The sequence below is a fragment of the Solanum pennellii genome, chromosome 1 (assembly GCF_001406875.1).
Source record: "Solanum pennellii chromosome 1, SPENNV200".
Classification (NCBI taxonomy): domain Eukaryota; kingdom Viridiplantae; phylum Streptophyta; class Magnoliopsida; order Solanales; family Solanaceae; genus Solanum; species Solanum pennellii.
Window position 1 is genome coordinate 105,101,448 of NC_028637.1, and position 21,781 is coordinate 105,123,228.

General features: G+C 31.3%; 6 protein-coding genes across 7 annotated transcripts in view; 1 reads left to right on the forward strand and 5 right to left on the reverse strand.

The window, feature by feature from the left end:
* Positions 1 to 646: 646 nt before the first annotated feature.
* On the reverse strand, positions 647 to 2,470 carry LOC107008278. The gene is made up of 2 exons (XM_015207242.2): positions 1,685 to 2,470; positions 647 to 1,604 (listed from the first exon to the last, which is right to left on the reverse strand). Exons 1-2 carry the CDS (start codon positions 2,410 to 2,412, stop codon positions 896 to 898), a joined length of 1,437 nt encoding a protein of 478 aa, XP_015062728.1. The 5' UTR covers positions 2,413 to 2,470; the 3' UTR covers positions 647 to 895.
* Positions 2,471 to 7,433: 4,963 nt separating this feature from the next.
* Positions 7,434 to 8,474, forward strand: LOC107008279 (agamous-like MADS-box protein AGL62). The gene has a single exon (XM_015207243.2). It carries the CDS (start codon positions 7,686 to 7,688, stop codon positions 8,325 to 8,327), a length of 642 nt encoding a protein of 213 aa, XP_015062729.1. The 5' UTR covers positions 7,434 to 7,685; the 3' UTR covers positions 8,328 to 8,474.
* A 612-nt stretch (positions 8,475 to 9,086) lies between these two features.
* LOC107026095 (agamous-like MADS-box protein AGL62) lies at positions 9,087 to 9,752 on the reverse strand. Its single transcript, XM_015226951.1, has one exon. The coding sequence runs from the start codon at positions 9,750 to 9,752 to the stop codon at positions 9,087 to 9,089; it is 666 nt and encodes a 221-aa protein (XP_015082437.1).
* A 2,455-nt stretch (positions 9,753 to 12,207) lies between these two features.
* LOC107026104 (agamous-like MADS-box protein AGL62) lies at positions 12,208 to 12,840 on the reverse strand. Its single transcript, XM_015226963.1, has one exon. It carries the CDS (start codon positions 12,838 to 12,840, stop codon positions 12,208 to 12,210), a length of 633 nt encoding a protein of 210 aa, XP_015082449.1.
* Positions 12,841 to 15,459: 2,619 nt separating this feature from the next.
* Positions 15,460 to 16,125, reverse strand: LOC107026112 (agamous-like MADS-box protein AGL62). The gene has a single exon (XM_015226974.1). The coding sequence runs from the start codon at positions 16,123 to 16,125 to the stop codon at positions 15,460 to 15,462; it is 666 nt and encodes a 221-aa protein (XP_015082460.1).
* Positions 16,126 to 17,493: 1,368 nt separating this feature from the next.
* The window catches only part of LOC107007542 (aspartate--tRNA ligase, chloroplastic/mitochondrial), an 11,849-nt gene continuing 7,561 nt past the window's right edge, over positions 17,494 to 21,781 (reverse strand). Inside the window, exons 9-15 of one of the 2 annotated variants that reach the window (XM_015206209.2) lie at positions 21,273 to 21,468; positions 20,140 to 20,327; positions 19,951 to 20,022; positions 18,985 to 19,083; positions 18,812 to 18,892; positions 18,316 to 18,373; positions 17,494 to 17,918 (exon numbers count right to left, since the gene is read on the reverse strand). In XM_015206209.2, coding sequence (XP_015061695.1) covers positions 17,749 to 17,918; positions 18,316 to 18,373; positions 18,812 to 18,892; positions 18,985 to 19,083; positions 19,951 to 20,022; positions 20,140 to 20,327; positions 21,273 to 21,468 — 864 coding nt within the window. In that variant the 3' untranslated portion in view covers positions 17,494 to 17,748. Of the gene's footprint in view, positions 17,919 to 18,315; positions 18,374 to 18,811; positions 18,893 to 18,984; positions 19,084 to 19,592; positions 19,876 to 19,950; positions 20,023 to 20,139; positions 20,328 to 21,272; positions 21,469 to 21,781 lie in introns of those variants that run through there. The other variant, XR_003579634.1, reaches the window with a different exon arrangement.

Genomic DNA, 21,781 nt, shown 5'->3' on the forward strand with positions numbered 1-21,781 from the left:
TTTAATTGGACATGTAGTACTACTATTTATTTAGTTGTTTTTTTGTATTACTATTCTAATTAGACATGTATTGCCAGATCTAAAATCACCTGATGCCAGCCTACAAACCATATAGTAGTACATTGGATTCTTTACAAAAAAAAACGACAAAAATCAACCAACTTTGGGTTCCCATTTCCAAAACAAATCTTAATTGCTTTGTTAAAAATCTACATTATACCATACCTTTATGTGTTAATTAAGGTTAACTTCTATAAATACGGTTCATTTCTATTAATTTGTTAAAAGTCATTCATTACTTAACACAAAACGTGGTAGGTATCATATGACGGTTAAAATGGACATATATAATTGACTACAATATCACCGTTATTTTAGATGACTCCTCACAAGTAAAAAAATAGTATTCTATATATTATGATAAAATTTTACGTGAAAATATTTATTTTTATTTATTCAAGTTAATTTTTCTAACTTTAACTTGTCATGTTGGTTATGTCAAGTTTTTTTTTCTTCATAATATTAATTATTTATTTCTCAGATCACTTAATATTAAACATCAAAATTCATATGAATATTATTGAAACACTCATATTATTTTTAGAAAATGTATGAAGTAAAGATAAACGGAAATAACATATTCATGTAACGAGAAGTTCTTGATCATTATATCATTCCAAATTAATTAATCAATAAATACATTCCGAAAGGAGAAAAAAAAAAGAAATTCAAAATAGACAGCTGTCTTATCACTGTACACTCGAAAAAAGGCAATAAATAAAATAAAATAAAAAAAAGAAAATACAGCTAAAAACTGCTGTCAGTTAGTTAATTAGCAAAACTTAAACTGAAACCCGAAGCAACCCATATCTGTCACCCGACCCGTTTAACCGTATCATTCTTGGTCTTGCTGCCTCAACTCTTTTCGAAGTTTCTGGGAAAATGACCGACAAGCATCTATACTGAGATCCATGGCAGCTGCCAACGCCACAAACGCCGCAGCATCCTCCGCACAACTCACATGCTGCACCCCAACTTCCACCTCCGGTTTAGTGCATTTCCCCTCTCCTCCTACCGTCCCCGACATCACGAAGCCCCGATACAGTAGCTGCGCCCACGATCCGGATCCGGGTTGGGATCCGAAGTCTGATCCGGATCCGGATCCTGAGCTAAGGTCGAAGCTGCTGTTGGGGCTAGTCAACGGAGTAGCTCCGTTGATTATGTCTATACCGATTTTACCACCTTTTTTGGTGCTGATGGTTGAATTGACTAATGTGATGGCGTCGGTGGCTCCGTCCGGGATGATCTCGAAGCGGTACCCGAGTTCGCCGTTGCGTTCTCGCCATGCTTCTAGACGACCCCATGGCTTCCATGTGTTGTCACCGGGTCGGAGGATGAGCCAAGATCCCGGGTTGGATTTGCTGACCCGATCCGAACCTTGTGATGGAACAAATGGGGTCACCATTGACGCTGCTGCAACAGGTGAACCGGAAAGATCATGTACTGTAATTGACCATCCTTTTCGTTCTTTTACAGGTATCTCTTTATCAGATGTGCAAGAACCAAAACAGCTTGTTGACGTGCTTGGTTCAGATAACGACGATCTGTAAAGAATTAGCAAATTCAAAGTCAAAAACCCTATTCAACAAATCGATTGATTGAAAAAAAATTTAAAAAAACGAACCTGGATCTCAAATTCCGGTCACCGGAGTTTCTGAAACTGAACTTGCAAGTAAAAACCGGCTGCTTCACGTTACCATTAACTTGAAAAACTTGTGGACTACACTCAGGTTCTCCATCAAACTGAAACACAAATCTCGGGTCAGGTTCAGCTCTGACGTTTAAATTCAATTCAGCACTAGACCCACAACCAACAGAAACCCATCCATTGTGAATCACAAATCCTCTATGTCCAATATTCTCCAAGCTCTTCAAATCCAATGGCACCACAACACTCCCCAAAAGCCTCTTACTACCATACCCAAAACCCACTTTACCCCCATAAATCTCAATCTTTAAACAGGTAGGGTTTCCTCTAACATTCGATTTCTCAACAAATTTCACAAGCTCCGACTTACTAAAATTAAAACAACCATGAATCCTATTATCCACGATCACTTCTCTTTCTTGAACAAACGCCGAGATAGTCGTTGATTGCGCCGAACAACCTCTTAGCTTGATTTTACAATCAAAAGTTGAATTATTCGGAAGAACTTTCGACGATTCAGAAGGGAACTTCAAGGCTAAACCTCCGATTACAATACGGACGAACGGACATGGATCCATTAGTTTTAATTTACTCAGAAGAAGAGGAGGAATCTGGGAATTTTTGAGAAGATTTGAGGGGTAAGAATATATATTAAGAAATGTGCATAGGCGTGCGTGCGGGATGAGCTGTGGGCACGTATGCATATAGAGGTGCGCCAGCAAAGAGCATCTCTGTTCTCTCTCTGGCAATTAATCAAACATTTAGTGTGCGATCCCTAAATCCTCTTTAATAAAACTTGTCTTTTTCACTAACTATACATTTCTATTGGACTGTAGTATTGTGGGCTATAGCCATGTCTCTTATTTTATTGCATTTTAAACCCCTATATTATTTTCTTTTAATACATAAATGTGATACTTAATTTAATTTTAAATTATATTTATGTTTTTTAACATCAAATGTACACAAATAGACACTTAAGCTTGTATAAAGTTAAATAAATAGACACACATATCCTACATGTCATTTTTTATCCTACGTGTTTGTGTCATCTAGGACTCATGTGTTTATTTATTTAAAAGTTGGATAGTTAAAGTGTCGATTTGTGCATTATGAAAGTTGGAGGTCAAAGTTAAAATTTAAATCTAAGTTTAGAGTCCAATATATGTATTATGCCCTAATCTTTAATTGCTTACGATTAGATGAGACATGATATGTAGGTCGAAGAATAGGGGTGATTAATTGGTTGAGTTTTTCTAATTAGCTTATTAGTAATTTTAATATTACTAACTTGTTCTTCGTCTATATTATTACATATTGTTTCTTTTGATTCGGTTTTTATATTAGCTGGTAATTTTTTTTATTTCCCTTTCTCTGGTCTTTAGCATGACTTATTCCTTATGTTCACAAAATAGGGAAAAAGTTGTGTATATTCAACCCTCCTCGTACTCTCACTTGTAGATAAGGAGAAAGCATATTTTGGTATATTATAATTATCTTTGTTTAACATTAAAAAATTTAAAAACTTCTTCTAATTTGTTAAATTTGATATTGAGCTATATTTTAAGAGGAATAAATTGAAATTGTGAGAGCAATATTTCCATCTTTTTGTACATAAATTGATATAATTTATCAAGACAAAACAAAGATACATATTGTCCTATAAAGCAAATTTCTTTTCAAACTATTACACCATGCCTGCCCCAAATTACAAGAGAAAAGAAAGATTAGAGGATGAAATCTCTAAAGAATAAAACATAGGATACAACATGAAGTAAATGTTGCATAATATTAGGGATGGATAATGCAAAAAGAGTTGTGATGAATAGATTTTGGATTTATTAGGACTAAAGATGACTAGTTGGGGATTGGGTAATTGGATTACAACTGGAGAACAGCTGTTGAGTTAGATTTTTCTGTAGGAAAAGTAATGGTATGGGTTGGTCCAGTCTTCACCAACTTGGATAACCTAGGTTCAATATGGTCCCATCACCCATTTCATCTAGTACCTTCTTCCTTCAATTTTCTTTTAACCGAATGGTGAACAACTTCAATCAGAGGCGGAGCTAAAATTTTTAATAAAAGATTTAAAATTTGTAAAAATAAATAGTTGAAGGAAGTTCGACATATATTACATATATATATGAATTTATTTTAATCATGTATAAATAATATAATTTTTCGTCGGAAGAGATTCGAATGAACCCCTTCTATGAAAGTAGCTCCGCACCCGACTTCAACATATATATCAAATAAATATAAAGCGGAAAATAAAAAATGAATATGAACACATGCAACTGGATTTCTATACTTGTTTATTTATGGAATATATGTACTGTTTTTTTTTTGAAGCTCAATCTTTTCTCTTGATGAAATACATCAATTTTTATTTATGATTGATGTGAGTTTGCGTTTATTTGTCATCGAAAAATACTAAAGGCCAAGGATAAAAAATATATCTAAATTATCTTTGTTTTTTATTGTCATATAGATGTACTAATTGAAAATGGACTTTTCTATGTGAGTTATCATCCAACGTATTTAAAGGATCACAGCTCAAACTACTTTTTTTTATATGATATATATCTATACTACATTTTCTTTTGTTTAAAAACTCCGCCACGCGAAAACAATATTTTACCATGGCAAAACTAAAAAATAATAATATTAAATTATAAGTTTAGGTTAAATAATAATAATAATAACCACCCTTTAAAATAATTTGTTCTCCATTTTGACATGCAACATCTTCTAGGACATAGAGAGTTAGAATTTTACAGAAATCAATTGATAAATACATCTTTTTTTAAATAATTAATGTGATAAAAGAAAATTTAAAAAAATAGATTACAAAATGGGAATGAGTAATAAAAACCCTTCATTTATATATTTAGTCTAGTTCCACACATGAAATTTAAGAAAGATAAAGATGTACGTAATTTATTTATTTTCCGAGAAGATAAAAAATTTGTTTTCGATTATGCATTATCTAAAATTAAAATCTTGGTAAATAGGATTACCGAAAATACAGTACTTCTTTTAATTTTTCTTAAAGAGATAATTTCCTACTACATGTCATATATAAACCAGTTTGCCACACTATTAATCAAGTGCTTAATGATTTGATTTATATGAAAGATGATAGCTAGGCTGGCAGATTTGACAACATATACTTTCAAATTGAAATTAGAGATAAGCAATCATTTAAAACCTGAATTTGATTAACAACAAATTAATATATTTGTATTATTTGGAAGAAAAAAAAAGATTCTGGAAACTTAGCTAGCGTTTGGCCATAAATATTCAAATATTTTTGGCAAATATTATTTGAATGAAAATTTGGGTGAAATTTCACCATGTGTTTGGCCATAGAATTTGTGAAACATATTTCATTTTTTTAAGAAATATGATTTATACCTATAAGTTTTTAAAACTATCAAAACTAACCATAAATTTGTCTTACATAGCAAAATAGAAATCTCGATTTCCAATTTTCTCAAAAAACTCATTCCTAACTTCTATTAATCGTGGACCACTGATGGCATAACCTTTAAATCAAGACATCCTCGTATCATCATGCAAGACACTTATAAGGATTGATGTTTCTTTCATCAGTCCATTTATCAACCGCTGAACCACGTGATTTATTCATTTTTTTACGTTTCTACAATACAACATCAACATGACAACACATCATATGCATAACTTTATTTTTTTTGGAGTGCACAAAATCTGAAAGCATGTCTTTACTAAAAATGAAAGACGTACGAACACGATTGAAAGTGTATTACCCTGTTAACCGGAAAAGGTGAAGTCATAGAGTTCTCGTCGGAAATATCAAAACCAACTTCAGGAATAATGGGCATTACAAAACTTAACAAACAAGCCCGAAAAATTAGTTGCGCCAGTCTAATGAAAAATAAAACACAAGGAAAAAAGATTCTTATCATTCGTAACTCTTAAACCTAGACAAGAGAACATATTCATACAAATCAATTCAAGCAAGTTTAATGTAAACAAAATTCACTATAAGAAAAAATATGTAGATTTTTACAAATAACCTTCAATTTGTTTCTCCACAGAGGACTGCCACAGAGCTTTTACTATGGTTGTTCAACTAATTTTTTGGATATAAAAGTCCATATACGTATATGCTCTATATAATAGAAAAGTGTATTAATTGAGTTAGTTGGCAGATGGGGAGCTAATTGAATTGGTTGGTGTTAATAAATCGATTATTTTTGTAAAATATATAAGTTAGGTGTAAAAATTGAATTTCTAAAACTTTCCAAATAATGAAATTTTCCCAAATACTAGAAAAAACTAGTATTTGGGAATTTGGAATATTTGCCAAAAAAATTTGCCAAATAATGAAAAAATGTATGGACAAACAAAATTTGCCAAGTTCTTTCCCAAGTTTTACTTGTAAAATCTATGGCCAAACGGGCCCTTAGTTGGCTAAAATCAATGGTTCAGCTGTGCAGAAATTTTGTTTGCTGTAGTATAATCTCAATTTGGACCATCATTGCTGTTTGGCAAGTGGCAACTTAAAATTGGGACCCTTGCCAACCAGCAACAGCCAAACCTGAATTTTGTTTTGATTTTGAATTTGCCAAACAAGGATCTTCTTGTACTTCTGTTATGTAAGCTACTAAAATAGAAGTCCTTTGGTTTAGTGACAGGTTAACTATAACTATATAGGAATTAATAATGAAGAAATTTGAATTACGTTTGTCTCAGTTTATGTGGTATTATTTGACTTTACACGATATTTAAAAAAAAAGAATTTTTTAGATATTTATATAATTGTAAATTATTTCGTTAAGGATATAGGAGAATTTTAGAGTTTAAATTATTTAAAAGAAGATGTCAAATGAAATGAGACGGAAGAATAATATAATGATGGTAAAATAAGCAAATGCATGTTAGTTGATTGTATTGCATGTATTGACTAAAGTGGTGCTTATTATCTTCGTACCAAACAATGCATGTTAGATGAAAAAAAAGTTATTTTATGTTCAGATGAATTGCATATTGTATTACATAGGAGATAGTTTTCTAGTCTCATAAAATAGGACTGATATTATTTTGCATTACATAATTTGAGACTAATTATTAAATTAATTTACTCAATTTGACCTAAAAATATTGCATAAATTGTAATTCAAGTTGTTGAATAGTTGGTCATAACCTATGTAAAAATGGAATTGTGAAGCATTATATATTCTATTTATTTGCATGAATTATAATTCAATTTGGATTTATACTTCATAGAAGGATGAATCGTGAGATGATAGAGTCAGATGCGACTCAATTAAAATGACACGAAATATCATCTATAAAACGTGGTTTCTAACTTTGCAAATTGCAATTGAATAACTAGCTCTCAAGATTTGAAATATCACTGTTTAATTTGCTTTTTCAACAATATTTCTTAGCGTTACGCTACTGAACAAGTTTCGTTATTTTTTTTATTGATGCATGCCATGATTCAGTGTATTGTTTCTTAATTCTTTATATATATATATATATACTACGTCAATCAAGCAATTTGTTATACAATAATTATACTATTAAGCATTTCAATATGTATATTCTTAAATCACGTCTCTATTTCTATCATTTTAAAGTTAAAACAAATTATAAATTATTCTACTACTTTTTGATAGGCGATGCTTGCCACTCAAGTCTATATATTTTTCTTTCTTTTTTCCAATTACTCCAAAATTATAGGAAGTTCCCATAAACATTTTTACCTCTTTCCTATTTAAGAACAACATTATACTATTAATAATTTCCAAATTTAAAATCCAATTTCTTACACCTCCACCTAAAATTGGTAAATAAATATTTTTTTTGATTCTTGAATGTAAACAATACAAATCATATAAAACCCCTAGAAATTATAATTAACAATCCCAAATTTTACTAACCAATAAAAATTAAATTAATCTTCTTTTTCTCTCCCAACGTCATCATGACCACCATTAACGCCGTCAAGAAAACTCAAGGACGGAGGAAAATTGCAATCAAACCAATAGACAATCAAAACAGTCGGCACGTTACTTTCTCTAAACGCCGTTTAGGACTTTTCAAAAAAGCCAGTGAACTTTGCATCTTAAGCGGTGCAGAAATTGTTATACTTGTACAGTCATTAAAACGACAGCGTCTCTTCACATTCGGTCATCCTAGCCCCGACGCCGTCATCGACCGTTACCTCACCGGAAAATCAGTATCTCCCGGTGACGGCGATCAATTCAACTTGCAACAGAGTAATCAGTATTATTCCCAGATTTGTAGAGATCTGGAATTAGAGAAGAAGAAGAAGGAGAATATTGAAGAATCGAAGATGGTTAATAATGGGGGATTTTGGTGGAACGAACCAATTGATGATATGGGGATTGAAGGACTTGAAGAATTTATGAGTGCATTGGAAGAATTGAAGAAGAAGGTAACAATGAGAGCTGATGAGTTGAGTATGATAAATGGGTCTTCTTCGAATTCGACCATGAAAATAGCAAGATTTGGGGCTGAAGATCAATATTTTAATGAATCAATCGATTATTGTTCTTCCATTGTTCCTTTTGATTTCAATCAACCAGGAGATAGACAATTCTGAAGCAATTTGCACTAATACTAAACCATGATTTAGCTAATTATTAACTAAACAATTACTAGCAATTTTTTTGGCTGTTGCCTTCTTTTTCGATATATGAAAACGTCGAAAATCCCCGCGACCAATTCCGCGTTTAATGGGATTAGGGAATACCAAAGTCACGTCCAAGATCGTCCTTGAACTATTTTATTTGATTTATTACGTAAGTTCTCTTTTGTTAGCAGTAATATAGTAGATGAAATTACTCTCGATTTGAATTTCTAATATGGATGAGAAAAACCCCTAAAAAGAAAGAGCTCTATTATTTTTTCTTTTACTATAAAAGGAAAATATAAATTTAACTTCGTGAGGTATATTCTGAATTTATTATTATTATAATATATAGTAGAATTTGTGAGGTATATTTTGTATTTATTATTATTATAATATATAGTAGATGAAAGAAATGTGAAATTTATTGACAATTAATAATGATAAAAAAAATATTATATCGATTCATAAGGGCAATCATTTGTTGTTGCTTTTATAGGCAACAAATAAACAAATTGAGAACTTGAAAAACTCATAGTAAAGGCCAGCTAGTGAGATACTTGCTGGCTTTTAATTAATCAAAAGAAATGGGATCATCATATCATAGATTGCGATAGAACGGTTAGTATATTTTTTCATTCATTTTTAATCGGGACGAATAGTATAAGTAGCCCTTTGCTTAAGGTTGAGCATTCCAATGAGAATCTGAATTAATCAGATCAAACATTGAAATTAGAAAAATGTGGATGAATCAAAACCAAGGTTATGGTTATGAAGATTATTTGAAGCAGTCATGTTTCTTGGTGGCTTGATGTCATAATTGTCAAAAATCCCATTAGCATTAACACCAAAAAAAGAAGGATTAGGAGTCTCATTAACCATAAACTTGTTTGCTTGATTAGTAACATTTTTTTTCAAAACCTCCATTGAATCCTTTAATTGTTCAAGTTCTTGCAAATCAAGTTGATTTATAGGAGCTTCCCACCAATATTGGCTTTGACTAGTTTTCCTCATTTGATCAAGTGATTCTCCTCTTTTCTTCTCAATTTCAACCTCACCAAGAATTTGAGTAAGTTGTAAATTGAGCCCACGAACACTAGCATTTCGATGAGCCTCAACAAGTTGAATTGAGTTATTCGTGATTGGATTATTATTAGAATTAGCTCTTGTGAGGAATCTATCAATAATAGACTCAACATTAGGGTGACCAAAAGAAAATACTTTTCTCGCTGGAGAAAAAACTATGATGGCTATTTCAACACCACATAACGTGCATAGTTCACTAGCTTTCTTGAATAAACCAGAACGACGTTTTGAGAAGGTAACTTGGAGGTGATTCTTGACCTCTATCTTGGCAATTTTGATCTTTTGACGACCCATACTAGGTTTTTTTGCCATGGCTGAAACTTTATATAAATTAGAGATAATATTTTCTTGTGGTTTTTAGTTCACACTGAGAGTGAAAAGTTTGGATTATTTAAAGGTACTTATATACTATACTCTCAAACTTGATGTATGTTTTTTTACAATTATTTCTATGTAATGTGTTGATTTGGGAGTTAGAAAATCTTATCATATTAATGAATAAATAATACGATTACTCAATGCACCTTAGTTGGCATTAGAAAAACAATAAGACATATTATTGTTGTTATTACTTGTGAAAGTCAACATTTTCTTTTCTTTCTAATAAATGGAGTATTGAGTTTATTGCTAATTTAATACAATTGTCAACCCTTCTATCAATTGATGATTGTTTTTAAAAATTAAGAGATAAGAATTATTTTAAAAAATAAATGATGGTGAGTCATGAGAAAGGAGAAATATATTCCATAATTTGATACTAATTTTTATTTTTGAGTTGTAACATATAATTAAAGACAATCATGTTTTTCATTTTACTTAACCTCATTAAGGAGAAACCATTAATGATAATAGTTGGATAATAATTAATAGTGTCTTAGCTTGAGAAATCAGGTGGTAATAAGTTGAAATATTTATGAGTTATGAATCATAAAAGTTAAATAACATATATAGATTATAAGATAAGAAAATATCAACAAAAAAAAATGTGTGGGAATATGGGAATTTTCATGAAATAAATTGTAGTTGAATCATACACCGTTACAAATAATAAAGTAGCATTAAAAAAAAAAGAAGGAAAATATAACATATTTCTTAAGATGGATGGTTCTAACTTCTATCATACAGTGTATATTCACTATCATTTAGAGGAATAAATTAATCAATATGCAAAGTAATATATTGTTAGCAAATGAGATGATATAATAAAATGTAAAGGTCTGAAGAATGAATGAGGTTTTTTAATTAAGAAAATTTCTTAATTATTTTATGCTGTTTTTTATTAAAAATTATAGATGTTAACTCTAGCTTGAATACATCTTTATCATAACTTACTAAAAGTGGTTACACAATCACGTCATTTATTATGTATAATAATGTGATGATAGATTAATTTTTTTATATAAACATTAATAGGTAATTTGGTAAAACTAGTAACAAGAAAATCTTCCTACTATCAGTATAGAGAATTTTAATTCCTTAAATATGGATATCACTTAATCCCCCAAACGGTTCATGTTGTAATATTTATATTTTACATTTTTAATTTAATTTAAAGAAATACATCAATAGATTTATATTATCAGTCACTCAACTTTATCTGTTAAACTTAAACATACATAATCTGCATCAGGGGCGGACTCACATGTAAATGTGGGTGCACGTACACCCATCAACTTTGAAAAAAAAATTATGTACACGCATAATATATATATATATATATATATAAAGAGAGAGAAATTGATAGAAAGAGAAATATAATAGAACATGCACGCGTGATGTACACTCAATTATTCTGATTTGCCGGTAGAAGTGAGAAAATAAATCTTTGCAGACCTAGGTTTAATCCTGCATAATCTTCAAGATTATAAATTCAATTTTTAAGGAGGATTATCATCTTTTGAGTGACCAATAATGTAAAAGTTATTTCCAACGTTAACTTATATATGAATAAAGCTTTCAACTTTAACATATTTAATCAAGACGATTTTATACGTAATTCAATTATGCATAAAGGGGATACAGTCTTTACAAATATTTTAGGTCGGACAATAGCTCATAGGATAATAAAGAGTGAAATGTGTAAAATGATATTTTTCAATTTTATATAAAGTATTGAATTATTTTGTGTCATTAGAGAAAATTCTAGACTATAATAATTCTATAAAGTATTAACTATCAACAACATCAATATATACCAAGTGAAATCTCATAATTTATTTAATCAATTATTAAATTTTATTATTAAGCTTATTAGTACTATAATTTATAACATTAAACGGTTATGTTAAGGTCATATTTTTCTCAAAAACTATAGCTTTGTCCTATTTAATTTTGATTTTTTAAAATATAAATTCTTTACTTCGCCACTAAACACACTGTAGATCGATATTTTCATTGAAATAAGTTCTTCAAAACATAATTACTTTAATCGATTTGACAAAAGTAAAAAAAAAAATCAAGAGACAAACAAAGCTTAACGTAGAACAAATTTCTCATTGAAAATAGAAATCATTGTAAACGTCATTGTTCATTATTCACTTTGGAATGATTAAAAAAAAAAAAAACCAAATGACGACAATACCCTAAATTAATAAGCATATTGTCTATACGCTTGGTCGTACAAATTGCATAGTATCATAAACAAATATTTAAGACATTACTCGAATATATTATAAGACAAATAAACTATTAATTTAAAATCGCGATCTATATGATCAACCTCTTGACCTAAAATTGTGTGTAACCTTTGTTGATTAATAACGTTAACTCATGGAAAACTTGTATGCCCATTGGTAGCCATAGAAAGTCCAAGCCCCTTCATATTTTTGACATCTCCATTAGAAGAAGATGATCCTCCAAGAAAAAATGTAGGTGCATTTGAAGCCTCAAAAATTATTTTTTGCATTTGTTTAGTAACATTTTTCTTGAGTTCTTCCATTCCCAATTTCAATTGTTCCAATTCACCATGTTCAAGTTCATTCAATGGACCTTCCCACCAATTCTTTCCAATTTTACCCTTTTGAATTTTTTCGATTTCAACTTCGCGTTTTTTCTCAAACTCTAATTGATTGAGAATCTCTGTGAGTTGTGCGTTCAATTCGCGTACATTTGCGTTTCGATGAGCTTCAACAAGTTGACAAGTTGTAGAAGAAGAACTCGTAGGGTTACGAGTAAGGAAGCGATTGACGATAGAATCAACATTAGGATGACCAAAAGAAAAGACTTTATGACCTGGTGAAAAAACAACAATCGCTATTTCAACACCACAAAGGGTACAAAGTTCACTAGCTTTTTTGAAAAGACCAGATCGACGTTTCGAGAAGGTAACAAGAAGGTTACTTTCTTTTGACATTTTGGTCATTTGGATCTTTTGCCTACCTTTACTCATTTTTTTTGCCATGGCTAGTAGCTAAAAGAATAAAACGTAATTTCCTACTCATTTGTGTGGTAAGAGAAACTTATATATAATGTTTATTTGTTTTGTCCAATTTTGGATAAATGGCTGAAGAATAAATTCATGGATTTTGTTACATATGTGGTTTTTGTTTCCATTTTAGTTTATGATATGAGTTCACAATTTGGGAAACAAAACAAAAAAATTACATGCCTCTTTTTCAATGTGCTTAGCTATTCATGTACATGTCAAAATTCACTGAATTTCTACCATTTTGAACATGAAAAAAATGGAGAGTTCCAAATTTTATTTTATTTTTGATAAAAATAATAATAATTAGCTTACTATATTTGTTGAGAGTGAGACTTAGTGCAAGGCTATCAAGTGATTATTTTCTGAATTTCGACTAGCAATTATTGTGGTGAAAATGGGGGTGGGATCTATATCGAATATGAGCAATTGATTTTAGATACTTTGGGTGACTGATTGAGAAAGTTCAGACACATAAATGATTTGTGTAGTCAAAATAAAAGTTTAAGATGGAATTGAAGGAAATAAAAAACCTTATATAGAGAAATTTTTATATCTCGTAATTTCAATATATAACTCTATATGTATATTTTTAAAATATTTTAAACCGAATCTCTTGTATTCATATATCTCAAATCTGATTTATACCCCCTAAATTTTAAAATTTAGATCATAAAGAATTTGACTGCACCATATCGAATAGCACCACTCGAATCCGAGTAATTAAGGTTGTAAGAGGTCGTTTGGTTACTGTAAATACTTATTGTAACTATTACAGGATAAATATTGCCCCCTCAAATTGTAACTATTACAGGATAAATATTGCCCCCTCAAATTACTAGTAGCTTCAATTGTTTGAACTTCGTGCATTGCGATTTTTGATATAGTACTATTTAAGTATCACAAAAGTCACTAGACTATAATTTATACTAACTAAAATAAATCATGCGATTTTTTCTTTTCTATTTCATTCTATTTTTATATATTTTGGTATGGTTTTTTTACACTCATTAATTTATACAAATGATATTAATTGTCGTTTTTAAGTACATGTTTTAAACTCTATTGTTTATGTTTCTGAAAAGCTATTATTTCCGTTATATTGAACATATACACATATAGTATATTCATTTTGCAGAAAATAATTATTGTAGAACTTAAAAGTACTATATATAAGCTTACAGATTATCTATTTTTACATATATATGAAATTTCTCACTTATCAATTGAAGAAATTCATTATGCAAGTTTGAAAGTTATAATTGCTTAGATGTTTAAGCGTAATTTCTTTTTTGAATATGTTATCAAAATTTAGAATTTTCTCCTAAGATATATATCACAATTGTATAATTTGTACAACTTAAATGTTTATTTTTATTAGGAAACGCCTTTAATTTGTATATATATTCTTATTTTTTTCTTTATTAACCTTTTAATGTTGATTAAGAATCAATGATTTATCATTTCGTAAAATAATTGATTAATTAGATGTTCTTGAGTTATGTAATAATGACAAATGAAATAGTGCTAATATTTTCTAAGAACCTATTTTCTATTATTTTTAATGTATGAATATTAATAAAAAAAATTATTTATAAATTTAACGCAATTATTATTTATGACGGTGCGAAACGCGAACAGATTACCTTAGTGTCTTATCATTTGGAAAATATTAGTAGTGTTTTAAAGAGAGAAAAAAAGTTTGAATTTTTGAATTATATATTATAACTGATGCGGGGAAATTTTATGATAAAAAATTAATATTACAAACGCCTACAAACATACAAAAAGAAAATGGAAAGAGTATGTGCCATTTTAATAAGATATCAATGATTTATATACACCTTATACCAAATTGAAAAGCAATACCAAAAACATGAACAACAACTTTGTTATAGTGTAATCATCTCATCGTCAAAAAATTTAATTAGGATAATAAGATTAGAGTTTAGACCTAAAATGACCTTGTTTTCAATGGTAAATATAATTAATTAGGGCTCTGAAGATTAAAAGTACAAGGATAGATTTCTAGTGGATTATACTATAATCAATCGTTAATTTTAAAAAGTGATAATTTGCCTACAAAATCAATCACGTCTTTAATTTGTTGTCACTACGTACATAAGTTCTAGTGCGATATATGATAATATAGGCATACCACATTTTTTCTAGAAGATTTGTAATATCTTGATATATGTTGATAAAGAAGAGATTATGTCATGCAATTCAAAGGATAAAAATCGACATGACAGTGGACTAATCACATAACGTATATAATTGAAATTATTGAACTCGATTGAATCATAACTGATGAACATGATATGATGAACACAACACTTAGAATAACTAAAACGACAAATGAACATACATTCGACTGAATCGTAACTGAGGAACATTATAGGATGAACACATAACTTAGAATAACTCAAACGACAAACGAACATTCGACTGAATCATTATTTACGAACATTATAGAACGAACACGACATTTAGGATAACTCAAACGACAAATAAACCTAGACACTTAATATAATACTAAATTTTAAAAACAAATTCGACAATTTCATAACGCGCACACCGGAAATGATTGTTGAACTAGTGATTGGGAACTATGGAAGAAGTAGATCCAATATCCCTATTAGCAAAGGGTGCACCAACATTGAGTCCATATGAAGAACTTTCCCTAGCACAATTAGGAGGAGTCAAAGCACTTCCAAGTGTGCGAAATGGGAATGCAATATTATTTAGCATTTGTTGTTGATGTGCCACTTTTTCAACCTTTTGCTCTAGATTTTCCAAGGCCTCCTTCAAGTGTTGAAGTTGGAATAAGTTAAGTTCTTCTATAGGAGATTCCCACCATTGACCATTAGCTCTCCTCCTAATTTCTTGTAGGGATTCTCCGCGTTTTTTCTCCATATGGAGAACCCCCTCGAGATTCATGAGCTTCGTATTGAGCTCACGAATACCAGCTTCTCGATGAGCCACGATTAGATGATTGTGGACATCGTTATTTGGTAAAGGGAGGTCCCTCCCAAGGAACCTATCTACCAACGTTTCTACATTGGGATGACCAAAGGAGAAAACTTTATCACCAGGGGAAAATACAACTATGGCAATTTCAGCACCACATAACGTACAAAGTTCGCTAGCTTTTTTAAATAAACCAGCACGACGCTTAGAAAACGTAACTTGTAAGTTACTTGCATTCTTCATTTTCACCATCTCAACCTTTTGACGACCCTTGCTAACCCTTCTTGCCATGTCTAAACTATTACTTAATATTTGTGAAACTACGAAATTGTGATTTTTGGTCTTTTAACACTGAGAGCTTTATATAAGAAAATTATGTTTTAAAATAACTTGGGGAGCCTACAAAATTTATGTTATTTCCTTTTTTGTGAAGGATTTGAACCAAGCCCATTTTGCCTTCATTCTATATTTCGTTAGTTCTAGTCCTAAATTATCATAATTATATTATTAGACAAAACATGTTTTTCTTAATTCGAATTATGTTGTTGAATTGCAATTGACCACCACTTTTATTGAGTACATATTGAAGAATGAAAATATTAAATTAACTTGGCCTTCATTCTTTGTCTCGAGAGATACACCGTAATGATCATAATTAGACAATACATATTTTTCCTAATTAGAATTATATTATTGAATTTCACTTGACCGCTGTTTTATTTGAGAATAATTTATTTAAAAATATATTAAATGATTAATAAAACTCTATTATTTAATAATAACATGAATTTTGCATTATCATTAAATGTTTCTAGACAATCATCATATTAGAGACATACAATGTATCACATCAAGTATACGCGGGTGTTTGAATTTATAAATGTTACTATTACTTATGCCGCATTAAAGTTTAGTGCTCTGATTGTAAAGGCTTTCGATTGTTTGCTTTTTGATTTTAAATATATATGTGCCAATTTGTTAGCAAGACTAAACAAGTAAATATTCATAGACTAGAATGTAACTCATAAAAATTATACTTTTATCACTTTCTTGTATAGTTCCATCACAGTTATTATTAAATAATGTGAAAATGTCTACTAGAAATCTGTAGATTTAAGTAAAAAATTATTGCTTCAAAACTAGCACTTCTTAGCAGTTTACTATCATAAAATGGTGTAAGATATGTCAACTATAAAGTTCTTGCCTCGTTAATTTGTGTGAATGACAATAAAAAGCATGTTAATAGCGAAGGCAAAGAATTAGGTGTAATTTTAAATATAAGCAATAAGGTAATAATTAGTTTACAACAAGTGTAACGAAGTCTTACTTGACATAAAAAATAGTCAAAAATCATAAAAATATACACGGACTATACAATATAACTCGTCTTTTAAGTCATAGAAAATATATACTAACTATGCAATAGAATTTATGTATACATGAGCTATACACACCAAGTATACATTAAACACACTTAAAAAGCTGAATACAACTTAAAACTATACATGAAATATATACATGATGTATACACCAACTATTCAATCTCGATTAACTCAGAATCACCTCTAAACGAGTCCAAAATTTAGATATGAAAATCCTTTCAATGTTTCGAGTCTTTTGATGTATAATTCTCTCAAAACCATTGGTGTAATTATGCCGAAAAGAAGAAAAAACAGATGACTGAAATGAATGTAAGTCGAATCCTTTCCCTCATCAGTATGTTCATAAACTTAAAGCATTCATAATTTCACAAGTTAAAGTACCCCTCTTCACTCTCAGCAAGGCAAAACTGGAACCTAATTATATTGGTGCTACAATATCAATATGTCAAAATAACAATGTCCTTGGAAAACAATCCCACGATGATAATCTACCGTTACCCTTTGTGTGCTTTTCCCAAAATCAATCAAGAAACTATATCTTCTGCAACGAAAGATCTTTAAGCTGTTGTGGACCAACCTCTGATGGTGAATGAGTAAGGGCACATTGAGCAGTTGTTGTCTTTGGAAAAGCTATAACATCCCTGATGGACTGAGAGCCTGCCAAGAGCATCACCAATCTATCCAACCCATAAGCAATTCCTCCTGCAACATATTTAGTAATCACAATTTTAAGCAACAATCACACAAACAGGGACAAATATTAAAATAGAAATTAGTAAGAACACTGTCTGAACGATGTATAACAAGGAGATTTTCGGGGGAGAAAAGCTCCACCGTGTTCCTAGTTCAAGTTTGAAGTTCCACTTTAGAGGCCCATGGCATCCTAGCATTGTATTTGGCTTCAAAGAAACGGATCTATTCCTCAAGTTCAGGACACTATAGAAGTTCAAATCTAGCTTATTTGTTTCATAGCAGATAGGGAAAGGAGGTCATCATGAAATATAGTACTAATAAACAAACTCCTGTGACATTTGATTAGCAGAAGAGTTTGCCTCGTGCCAGCAAATTTAGTGTCAAAACAGAAAGCATTCTGCAATACCGTGTGGAGGAGCACCCATATCCAGAGCCTCCAAAAGATAGCCAAATTTTGCTTCAGCCTGCCACAAACGAGACAACATATCCATAGTTAGTTTCAATTGACTCACTGGCAATATTGGTTCAAGTCCTGTCAGAATTTAGCAAAGATCAAGAACAACATCAAATACAGGATTTCACTCAAAAATAAGAACTTTTACCATCAGTGACCCTAAACCTTGGATAGCTGTACGTACACAACCCCAATCCACAAATCACCCTTCCTTGTTATACTAACTTGCCTATATTTGTTTCCAGTAAGATTGTATACTCATAAAGTGCAAATATAGTACCATGTGTAAGTAGACTAAAACACAAGATTCAAGGAAAGATCAAATTACAAATGTGAATTTAAGTGCGTAATCTGGTCTATACCATAAACACATAGGTTCTTTCTGCAAAAAAGGAAATACATCATAAAACTGGACAATCACTGGATGCAATGCAAGGAGCCAACTCACCTGCTCTCGGGAAATGCCAACAATATCGAGAACCTTCTCTTGGACTTCCCGCTTGTAAATTCTCAAGCTTCCTCCACCAATCTAATTTAAGATGTAAGGTAAAAACAGAAAATAATTTATCTTCATCACTTCTATCACTGAAGCAACTAGTGAGGTGAACATGAATTATGTACCTCAACACCATTGTAAACCATGTCATAAGCTAAGGCACGCGCAGAAGAGAGGTCATTTATATCTTCTGGATTAGGTGCGGTGAAAGGATGATGCAAAGCCTGTAGGAAAATTATGGTCACTTCACATAATGAAATATCATAACAGAGAAACAGATTAATCTTAGAAAAAACGTCATTATTTGATTGCCACAGTTTTTGAGAATTAGTAGTGTTTATTTGGTTGCAACACTTAAAGGCAAAATCAAGGATATCCTCGCTAGATCAATCCTAATAATTAATGTAAGGCACATCCCAGCTCATGTTCTTCAAAAGCAGAGACTCAAATTTCTTCTCATCTTCAAAGAGAAATGTGACAAACAACCCAAGTTACTGTTACACATCTAAAAGTTCTATTTGAGTTTCTCAATTTTTTAACAAATAAGCAATAGTTTTCTAGCTACTGGTGAGAGCTCTAAAGGTGAAATTCTTGATTGGTATGAATTTATTGACCTGTGCTTTCTAGGTCTTGATATGTAAGAGCTTTCAGGTACTGAAAACGGAACGCATATTAGACAAGTCAAGGTCATGATTATAGAAAATGGACAGGCCATTAAAGATCAGGATTGTACCTTCTCCAGCTAGTAAGGTCGTAACAGGTAAGAATAATACCACATAAAATAATTGTGAAGCTCATATTCACCAACAACGAGCCAAGTATGCGGTAGCATTAAACGTAAGCATTGAGTTCTTTTGGTGTTCTAATTCCTTTCCTTTGATAATCAAACATCGAGTTCTTCCTTATTTTCTTTCATGAACCTCATGTGTCATTAAGGACACCATACCTCACATTAATTAAGGACACCTTGGAGGCTTGCTTATTTTACTTCTCCTCAATATTCAAAAGTAGACCACCTAAGACCAAGAAGCAAAATGACTGATGGACTGAAAGTGCACATACATCACGGAAGATAACTCAAGCCACCATACCTCAAATCTCTGTTCTGAGTCGTTCCACTCAAACATTGGAAAGTCAGTCACCCAAAGTATTGAATGCCTGGACTAGATACATGAACAAAGGAAAGATGGACATTAGAACATACAAGATGCTAGTCATGAACCTAAGTCTTCTGCAGATAAGCACATATGTAGACCCAAATTTGGACATCAGAAACTCACATTGTCAATTAAACCCAGTTCATGTGCTACATATATTCTCAGACGATCCAATGTTTTATTTACTTCTGCATGGTGCCCAACAGCAAACAAGATAAGATCATCTGGTAATGCAGAGAATTGACTCAGCAATTCCTCTTTCTTTGATGTATCCAAACTAGAAACCAGCGCTGGAATCCCTTCAATGCTCCCTGAGAAATTACAGTAACCAATTTATGGCAAGAGAAACTTGAAGGTACATCCACATAACTTGAAGCCTCGATATGGCCCATATCTCCTGCACCTAGTTTTTCTTCAAACATACTTTTTTAAAGGTGGGTAGTGCTGGCAATTTAAGCCCATTTTTCAATTACCCGCCCAAATAGCCCTTCAAATATGGGTTGAAAGAGTGATTAAATATGGGTAATATTTGGGATTATACCCATATTTTACCCATTAAAATATGGGTATATTATGGGTAAACTACGGGTCAAATATGGTTATTGCAAGTTTTCTTCAAATTTTCAAAAAAAACTTCTGTTACCAAGTTTTAGAAGCGATTTTTCAAAACTTTCATATACGGGTCACTATTAATATTTCAACTCTCGACCTCCACCCCACGCTTCCAAAAAAAATTAAAGTTTATTTTTAAAAAATGTTTTCAACTTCAAATTTCATTTTTTCATCCCTACCATTGTCCCCCCATCACCCCCACCCCCACCCAAAATAAAATTAAGTTTGTTTTAAAAACTTCAACTTCAAATATTTATTTTTCACCCTACCCTAGACCCACCCACCCCAGCCATCGTCCCCCTACCACAAATCTGTTTCATTGAGGGAAGTCTACCCAAAAAAACCACTAAACTTCAGGAAGAATGTCATATATGGGGCTATAAAAGAACCGAAGTAAAACTACACAAAATAAATGATTTAGAGCCTATTTGGATTGGCTTATTTTAAGTGTTTTTAACCCAAAATAGCTTTAGCACTTTAATAGTATTTGGATAAAATTAGGGGAAAAAAAATTTAAGCACTTGTTTTTAAACCAAAAAGATAAAATAAGCCAAAACTCATAAGTTACAATTCGTAACTTATGGCTTTTGGCTTATAAGCAAACAGGCTCGTGCACTCATTGTCAATAAGAGTACTTCCATTACCGTCATTCAACACCTTTAAAAAAGGCAAACCCTTTGCTCCAGATTTGATTGCTTCTTTGTAAATGTCGCCTTTCTTCAAAGCAGTATTTGAGTAAGTTTTTGTCCCACATGGCACACATAAGCCCTTAATAATTCCTCCACTTTCTAAGGCATCTGAGAAAACCTTGAATGTGGTATTGGAGAAAATGTCGGACACCTGCATTTCAAACAAAACAAGTATCATCAGCTACAGGGTGGTATCATGGATTTTGATGTATTTAGTTGAATTTCTTCATGTGGAGCATCTTCGGAAATAATACAACTACATAGACAAGGAGAGGAAGCTTTAACACAGAAGCAGCGAGCTTGTAGAATAAGATAAACTTAAACTCTATCAATTGTACAGATAAAACAGCAAAATCTTTGTGCCAAAAATATAAATCAAAATATACTAAAATCCTATGAAAGTGAACTGGGTCATAGTCTAACTTAATTGGCATGATACCTCTGCTGCTGCCCCCCCCCCCCCA